Genomic DNA, 9,251 nt, shown 5'->3' with positions numbered 1-9,251 from the left:
AGAAAGTGTAAATAACTGAGTCAGCACTAGGAATGGAGGCTGGGGGGGGGGGGGGGGGGTAGGGGGGGGGGGTAGTGGGTGGAGGGATGGGGAAGGGAGGGTAAGGAGGAGGGGTGAGGGAGGGGAGGAGGGTGAGGTGTCATTTCACGGTGTCGGGGTTCAGCACATCCGTGTGATGGAATGTGGCGCTGGTTGTCATGATGACGGATGGACGGCCACCTCCCCTCAGACCTATCTGTCCCAGACAGGCGCCACGGCAACGCTACCGCGGCAACAACTGCATTCATAATTAACAGTACAACTTTACCAGTAAGCACTTAATGCTCTCTCCTATCTAACAGGAGGGATCAGGACTGCTTCGATCTTCCTCTCTGGGTCTCCCCCTGTTTCTCTCTCTCTCTCTCTCCCTCTCCCTCTCTCTCTATCTTTCTCACTCTATCTTTCTGTCTGTCTATCTTTCTTTTTTTTTTTCTCTAACCCTAACCCTCTATCTCAAGAGACAACGAACTACAAGATATGGAGAAAGCCAAGCCCTGCATGTGAGACTGAAGGATAGGCTGCTGCTGTCAGCCCATGCTAGGTCCATATTTGTCATATTATTTATTATTACAACATTATTATTTCAGATTTCTTCTGTGTGTGAATACCTGTGTGCCTTGATATGTAGGTATGGGGACAGATCCCTCCCTCCCTCCCTCCCCCCCCCCTCCATCCCTCCCTCCCCTCCACTCTCCTCTCCTCTCCTCCCCCAACCCCCAACCCCCGACCCCCCAAGCACTCCTAATCTCTAGATCCCTCCCTCCCTCCCCTCTCCTCTGCTCTCCCCCCCGTGGGTCATAACCCCCCCCCCCCCCCTCACCCACCCCCCGCCCCGACCCCCCCCAAGCACTCCTAATCTCTAGATCCCTCCCTCCCTCCCCTCTCCTCTCCTCTCCCCCCACCCCTCCCTCCATCCCTCCCTCCGTGGGTCACAACCCCCCCCCCCCCCCCCCCGCCCCGACCCCCCCAAGCACTCCTAATCTCCACAGCGATTACAAATCCCCGGGCGACAGAGGTAGAGTGGGAGTGTGGGAGGCGGGGGGAGGAGGGGGGAGAGGGGGAGAGGGGGAGGGGGGGTGACAGGCGCGCAGGTAAAGGGTGCCCCCCGCATTGCTAATCTGGTGAGCAGATCAGTTCCTCTTAGGAAGAGCAGACATCACAGTAAATTGCTTGTGTGTGCGTGTGCGTGTGAGTGTGTGTGTATGTGTGCGTGTGCGTGTGTGTGGTGTGTATGTGTGTGTGCATGTGTGTGTGGTGTGTGTGTGTGTGCGTGTATGTGTGTGTCCCTTCACAGGCAGACAGGCTAATGGGGCTGCCTGACATGGGGTTGTCTCAACCTGGGTTGACTTAGCATAGCTAGCGTCACAACCCTATCAACACCTTTACATCACAGGAGAAGAGGGGAGGAGAGGAGGGGAGAGGAGGGAAGGAGAGAGGAGAAGAGAGGAGAGGAGGGGAGGGGAGGGAAGTGGAGGGGAGGGGAGGAGAGGAGAGGGGGGGAGGGGAAGGGAGGAGAGGGGAGGGGAGGGGAGGGGAGGGGAGGGGAGGGGAAGGGAGGGGAGGAGAGAAGGGGAGGGGAGAGGAGAGGAGAGGAGAGGAGAGGGCAGGAGAGGAGGGAAGGATATTTTAACATAGCCTAGCTATCAACCACAACAAACTACACCATCAAAACACAGCACAACACAACAGGAAGGACAGACACACCACCTAAAAGTGTCCGCTGAGGGCCACCGTACCTCCTCTATTTGAGCAGGCCACCGTCTAAACGTGACTTGCAGAGGCGTAACTACCATATATGCAGGTAATGCAGCTGCATTAGGGCCCAGAGTCAAGTGGGGCCCACAGCTCTCGAACTATCTTATCATATTCATGATAAGATCTCAAGCACTGAGTCTCTACAATATAAACTGATTCTAATATACGTATACTAATACCTCAATGTTACATTTCTAAATTAAATTGAAATAAGGATTAATGGCAGGTGATTTGATGTTCCAAAATCTACAATGCCCGCGAAAGAATTTTGGGTTATGTTTGACACATGACGTGCGTAACGTTACTGCGGGCCTACATTCACTGAGAGAGGCTAGCTAACTAGCGAACAATCACTGAGGGAGGCTAGCTTGCTAGCGAACAATCACTGAGAGAGGCTAGCTAGCTAGCGAACAATCACTGAGAGAGGCTAGCTAACTAGCGAACAATCACTGAGAGAGGCTAGCTAGCTAGCGAACAATGATGCCGAAGCACCAAAGTGGATTTCAGAAATGAAAAGCAAAAGAAATAATTTCAGAAACATTTTTCAAAACCTAACCCTAAAATAGCGAGTTTCTGTAGCGAGAAAAACACCGCTGAGGAAAAGACGACACCTCCTCCGACTACAGCTAACGTTGGCGCGCCCCCGCTCCCGCCACCCATCCCTGGAGGAGAATGTGAGAACCAGCTTATATTTATTTTATATTATTATAGTTTATTATTATATATTTATTATTATTATAGACTGTTGTCAACGTGCGGGTAGTGCGGCGTCACCAATATGTTCAGGATCTGTGTTAGTTGTCATGGTGCTACGCTGCGCAGATTAGCCTATATGTGGGAAACCGCCATGGTGCAGATTAGCCTATTATGTGGGAAACCGCCATGGTGCAGATTAGCCTATATGTGGGAAACCGCCATGGTGCAGATTAGCCTATATGTGGGAAACCGCCATGGTGCAGATTAGCCTATATGTGGGAAACCGAGTGCTATTTCACGGTGTCGGGGTTCAGCACATCCGTGTGATGGAATGTGGCGCTGGTTGTCATGATGACGGATGGACGGCCACCTCCCCTCAGACCTATCTGTCCCAGACAGGCGCCACGGCAACGCTACCGCGGCAACAACTGCATTCATAATTAACAGTACAACTTTACCAGTAAGCACTTAATGCTCTCTCCTATCTAACAGGAGGGATCAGGACTGCTTCGATCTTCCTCTCTGGGTCTCCCCCTGTTTCTCTCTCTCTCTCTCTCCCTCTCCCTCTCTCTCTATCTTTCTCACTCTATCTTTCTGTCTGTCTATCTTTCTTTTTTTTTTTCTCTAACCCTAACCCTCTATCTCAAGAGACAACGAACTACAAGATATGGAGAAAGCCAAGCCCTGCATGTGAGACTGAAGGATAGGCTGCTGCTGTCAGCCCATGCTAGGTCCATATTTGTCATATTATTTATTATTACAACATTATTATTTCAGATTTCTTCTGTGTGTGAATACCTGTGTGCCTTGATATGTAGGTATGGGGACAGATCCCTCCCTCCCTCCCTCCCCCCCCCTCCATCCCTCCCTCCCCTCCACTCTCCTCTCCTCTCCTCCCCCAACCCCCAACCCCCGACCCCCCAAGCACTCCTAATCTCTAGATCCCTCCCTCCCTCCCCTCTCCTCTGCTCTCCCCCCGTGGGTCATAACCCCCCCCCCCCCTCACCCACCCCCCGCCCGACCCCCCCAAGCACTCCTAATCTCTAGATCCCTCCCTCCCTCCCCTCTCCTCTCCTCTCCCCCCACCCCTCCCTCCATCCCTCCCTCCGTGGGTCACAACCCCCCCCCCCCCCCCCCCGCCCCGACCCCCCCAAGCACTCCTAATCTCCACAGCGATTACAAATCCCCGGGCGACAGAGGTAGAGTGGGAGTGTGGGAGGCGGGGGGAGGAGGGGGGAGAGGGGGAGAGGGGGAGGGGGGTGACAGGCGCGCAGGTAAAGGGTGCCCCCGCATTGCTAATCTGGTGAGCAGATCAGTTCCTCTTAGGAAGAGCAGACATCACAGTAAATTGCTTGTGTGTGCGTGTGCGTGTGAGTGTGTGTGTATGTGTGCGTGTGCGTGTGTGTGGTGTGTATGTGTGTGTGCATGTGTGTGTGGTGTGTGTGTGTGTGCGTGTATGTGTGTGTCCCTTCACAGGCAGACAGGCTAATGGGGCTGCCTGACATGGGGTTGTCTCAACCTGGGTTGACTTAGCATAGCTAGCGTCACAACCCTATCAACACCTTTACATCACAGGAGAAGAGGGGAGGAGAGGAGGGGAGAGGAGGGAAGGAGAGAGGAGAAGAGAGGAGAGGAGGGGAGGGGAGGGAAGTGGAGGGGAGGGGAGGAGAGGAGAGGGGGGGAGGGGAAGGGAGGAGAGGGGAGGGGAGGGGAGGGGAGGGGAGGGGAGGGGAAGGGAGGGGAGGAGAGAAGGGGAGGGGAGAGGAGAGGAGAGGAGAGGAGAGGGCAGGAGAGGAGGGAAGGATATTTTAACATAGCCTAGCTATCAACCACAACAAACTACACCATCAAAACACAGCACAACACAACAGGAAGGACAGACACACCACCTAAAAGTGTCCGCTGAGGGCCACCGTACCTCCTCTATTTGAGCAGGCCACCGTCTAAACGTGACTTGCAGAGGCGTAACTACCATATATGCAGGTAATGCAGCTGCATTAGGGCCCAGAGTCAAGTGGGGCCCACAGCTCTCGAACTATCTTATCATATTCATGATAAGATCTCAAGCACTGAGTCTCTACAATATAAACTGATTCTAATATACGTATACTAATACCTCAATGTTACATTTCTAAATTAAATTGAAATAAGGATTAATGGCAGGTGATTTGATGTTCCAAAATCTACAATGCCCGCGAAAGAATTTTGGGTTATGTTTGACACATGACGTGCGTAACGTTACTGCGGGCCTACATTCACTGAGAGAGGCTAGCTAACTAGCGAACAATCACTGAGGGAGGCTAGCTTGCTAGCGAACAATCACTGAGAGAGGCTAGCTAGCTAGCGAACAATCACTGAGAGAGGCTAGCTAACTAGCGAACAATCACTGAGAGAGGCTAGCTAGCTAGCGAACAATGATGCCGAAGCACCAAAGTGGATTTCAGAAATGAAAAGCAAAAGAAATAATTTCAGAAACATTTTTCAAAACCTAACCCTAAAATAGCGAGTTTCTGTAGCGAGAAAAACACCGCTGAGGAAAAGACGACACCTCCTCCGACTACAGCTAACGTTGGCGCGCCCCCGCTCCCGCCACCCATCCCTGGAGGAGAATGTGAGAACCAGCTTATATTTATTTTATATTATTATAGTTTATTATTATATATTTATTATTATTATAGACTGTTGTCAACGTGCGGGTAGTGCGGCGTCACCAATATGTTCAGGATCTGTGTTAGTTGTCATGGTGCTACGCTGCGCAGATTAGCCTATATGTGGGAAACCGCCATGGTGCAGATTAGCCTATTATGTGGGAAACCGCCATGGTGCAGATTAGCCTATATGTGGGAAACCGCCATGGTGCAGATTAGCCTATATGTGGGAAACCGCCATGGTGCAGATTAGCCTATATGTGGGAAACCGAGTGCTACCTAGGGCCCACTCTGGCCGTCTTGCATTAGGGCCCAGTGGAGACTTGTTTCGCCACTGGTGACTTGTCATTGTCGAGGCCGTAAGCACTACTCCTCTAGCAGACACACCAGAGTGCACCACTCCTCTAGCAGACACACCAGAGTGCTCACGCTCAGGGAGGTTCGTCAATTAGCCGTCCTCCGCTATCAATGAGACCACAGCTCGGAGCTCGGAGGCAGGTAAACAAATCAATGCATGGTGGTGATAGTGTAGACATCGTGTGTGTGTGTGTGTGTGTGTGTGTGTGTGAGTGTGTGTGTGTGTGGGTGTGTGATAGTGTCAATGTGAAGCTGCCGCACGACCGCACGGACACGCACGCACGGACACACACGCACGCACGCACGTACACACATACACACGCACACACGCACTCACGCACCGACGCACACACGGCCATTGATTGGCCTCAGTAGCGGTTCCTCTGACATGTCTTTGTTAGGATGTCTGAGAGGATGTGGGATTATGAGGGTCTGTCTGTTCACTTCAGAGTAGGGTTGCCACCTTTCAGTCAGAAAAATAAGGGACACCCCTCGCAGTAGGGGCCCCGCTCCTCGGGACCACGGGCCCAAGGGCGGGGTGGGGGCGCCAGTGCTAGTAAATCATAAGTTAAACATCGTTTCAATAAAGCCTTAATATATTGGAGGAATCACGCAATGCGGGTGGATTGAAAACTACGGAACAATGAATGAATGAATGAATGAATGGTCTTTATTGTCATTGCTATAGTACAGGTACCAAACAACGAAATTTAGGAGGGGTGGCTCCCCCAGTGCTAGGAAAAGAAAAAAAAAGAAAAAAAAAACACAAGAAGGGAAGGAGCTGGTTTACATAAATAAATAAAGGCTATGTATACTATCCACTATACTATACTGTACAGAGCGTCCCATATTGGTTAAAAACGGGACGCATCTTTTAACTGTCAGATACGGGACGATTCCGTATTTTAAGGGACGGGTGGCAACCCTACTTCAGAGTGACAGAAGGATTAGCGTGATTAGCATTAGGGTTCCCTGTCCCCTCCAGGAGAACCAGCCTGGGTTAGGGTCAGGCCCGGCCCAAGTCTTAACACCAGAACAGCCGTGCCTTTTTATCTACTAAAAGATGCTAGGCTGCTAAGCTGCTATTTACACACAGTGACCACTAGTTGGCCTCTTGTAAATAAGCCTCCTTCCTACAAAGAAAACTGCAAAATAACTTTATACTAGCTTATCCTGATGTGATTTTGAAAATGTAAGGATGCTGGGTGGTAGAACGCACATATCTAGGAAAAGTCATGAAAGGAGGGTCGTGAAATTTGATCGAGTGCAAAGATATAAACATTTATTTTACTCACAGGGTTCAAATGACCCCTCACTCACAGGGTTCAAATGACCCCTAACGGCTGATTACGTCTTAAACAGACTAAGCGATCGCTTACCACTAGAGGGCGCCACACTTAAAATAAATAAATAAATGGTTGTGATGTTGAGGGGGGTGTGTGTGTGTGTGTGTATGTGTGTGTGTGTGTACCATCCACTGGTGGGTAGAGGGGTGTATGTGTGTGTGTGTGTGTGTGTGTGTGTGTGTGTGTGTGTAACATCACAAGTGGGTAGAGGGGGGTGTGTGTGTGTACCCTCACAGGTGGGTAGAGGTGTGTGTGTGTGTGTGTGTGTGTGTGTGTGTGTGTGTACCATCACAGGTGGGTAGAGGGGTGTGTGTGTGTGTGTACCATCACAAGTGGGTAGAGGGGTGTGTGTGTGTACCATCACAGGTGGGTAGAGGGGTGTGTGTGTGTGTGTGTGTGTGTATGTACCATCATAGGTGGGTAGAGGGGTGTGTGTGTGTGTGTGTGTGTGTACCATCACAGGTGGGTAGAGGGGTGTGTGTGTGTGTGTGTGTGTGTGTGTACCATCACAGGTGGGTAGAGGGGTGTGTGTGTGTGTATGTGTGTGTGTGTGTGTGTGTTTGTACCATCACAGGTGGGTAGAGGGGTGTGTGTGTGTGTGTGTGTGTGTGTGTGTGTGTGTACCATCACAGGTGGGTAGAGGGGGGTGTGTGTGTGTGTGTGCGTGTGTGTACCATCACAGGTGGGTAGAGGGGTGTGTCTGTGTGTGTGTGTGTGTGTGTGTGTGTGTGTGTGTACCATCACAGGTGGGTAGAGGGGTGTGTGTGTGTGTGTGTGTGTGTGTGTGTACCATCACAGGTGGGTAGAGGGTGGCTCCACCAGTGGTTCTTCTCACAGACCAGTGGTTCCTCGTGGCTGAGCCGGTACCCCGGGTCGCAGCCGAACGACACCGTGGAGCCGATGGAGAAGTCCTGGCCGTACCGCAGCCCGTTCACCGGGATCCCCGGGTCCAGGCACGAGTAGGTGTCCACCGTCACGCCTGAAAAGAAAAACAATCAATATTTTAGGTTTATATAAAAAAAAATCTAAATGTTTTTTATTGAGCCAAAAAAGAACAAACAATTGTATACATACAGCATACTGTATGTTGTGTCAACGCTCGTTTTCATTCAAAAAGTTATTAAAATGATATTCAAGTATCTGGTTTATCAAAAACATTAATGAATATTTGAGCTATAAAGTCAACAATGGGGCTTTTCTAATATAATGATATATTCAGGAATATAGTCTATGTTATAGGCTAACATAGTTGCTTGACACACAATCACTCCCAACTCCTAACTCTAGACCATAGTAAGACACAGAGAGAAGAGAATCCCACCATGTAAAAACAATAGACCTGTTTTCAATGATTGATTTCAATGAATTATTGAATTGACAATCAAATGGACTGACTTATATAGCGCCTTATTCCAAAGCATTTTACAATGGCCTCTCATTCAACTATTCATATACACATTCACACACCAATGGCGACAAGCTACCATGCAAGTGTTCAGTGTCTTGCCCAAGGACACCTCGACATGTGGCCAGCCTGGGGTTCGAACTGCCAATCTGGTGAACCTTGCGATCATTAGACACTCTACCCCCTGAGCCACAGCTGCCAAAATTAATGGAATTAATTTAATTTACCTCAAACATTTAGAGAACTTAAATCCATAGGTGCTATGCTAATCACACCACACACTCCACACTCTCTCAGAGGATCTTCAAGCCTCGGCTGAACAGGGCGATTATATAATAATATATTCATTAATAATGTGTAATATAGTATCTAGACTAATATAGCCGCTTGACTGGTTTCACACAATGAGTCAGAATTCCCTATTCTCTGAACAATTCATTTAAATGAATGATTTTAATTGATAATTAATTGAATTAATTACATGCACCTGAGACATTTAGAGATTTGAAAATGAAATTAGTCCCTAAGCGGACACGTATTGCACACACACACACACACACACACACACACACACACACGTGCGTACACACACACACACACACACACACACACACACACACACACACGTGCGTACACACACACACACACACACACACACACACACACACGAACCATGCTAATCACACCACACATTCCACATTCTCTCCCAGTGGCTAAAGCCTGGTACACACATGAAGATTTTCTAAATCTTAACAGATTTTTTATCTGAGAGAGACTCCACACATGAAGATAAAAAATCATGGTTCGAACAGTTTTGATCGTATTTTGATCGATATTGTGTGTGGTGTGCTCCGATATTCCCAATACAGCACACCACGTACATAAAGATCTGATCTACGACAGTCTAAAGAACTCGTCCCCCAAGCCAGAAATATCGCGTGATCAGGGTAGTAGTACCCTGACTGACCTGTAGGAGGGAGCCATGTGCGACAGGGCAAATAAATA

At 49.5% G+C, this 9,251-nt stretch overlaps 1 protein-coding gene across 1 annotated transcript in view; it reads right to left on the bottom strand.

The window, feature by feature from the left end:
* Positions 1 to 9,251, bottom strand: part of LOC308153999 (CUB and sushi domain-containing protein 3-like) — a 504,776-nt gene that overhangs the window by 179,251 nt on the left and 316,274 nt on the right. Inside the window, 1 exon segment of the mRNA XM_080527180.1 lies at positions 7,632 to 7,820. Coding sequence (XP_080383306.1) covers positions 7,632 to 7,820 — 189 coding nt within the window.

This window comes from Nansenia antarctica (genome assembly GCF_963989245.1).
Source record: "Nansenia antarctica genome assembly, chromosome: 3".
In the NCBI taxonomy this organism is placed as follows: domain Eukaryota; kingdom Metazoa; phylum Chordata; class Actinopteri; order Argentiniformes; family Microstomatidae; genus Nansenia; species Nansenia antarctica.
The sequence above is the reverse complement of the archived record's forward strand: the minus strand, read 5'-3'. Positions and strand labels throughout refer to the sequence as shown.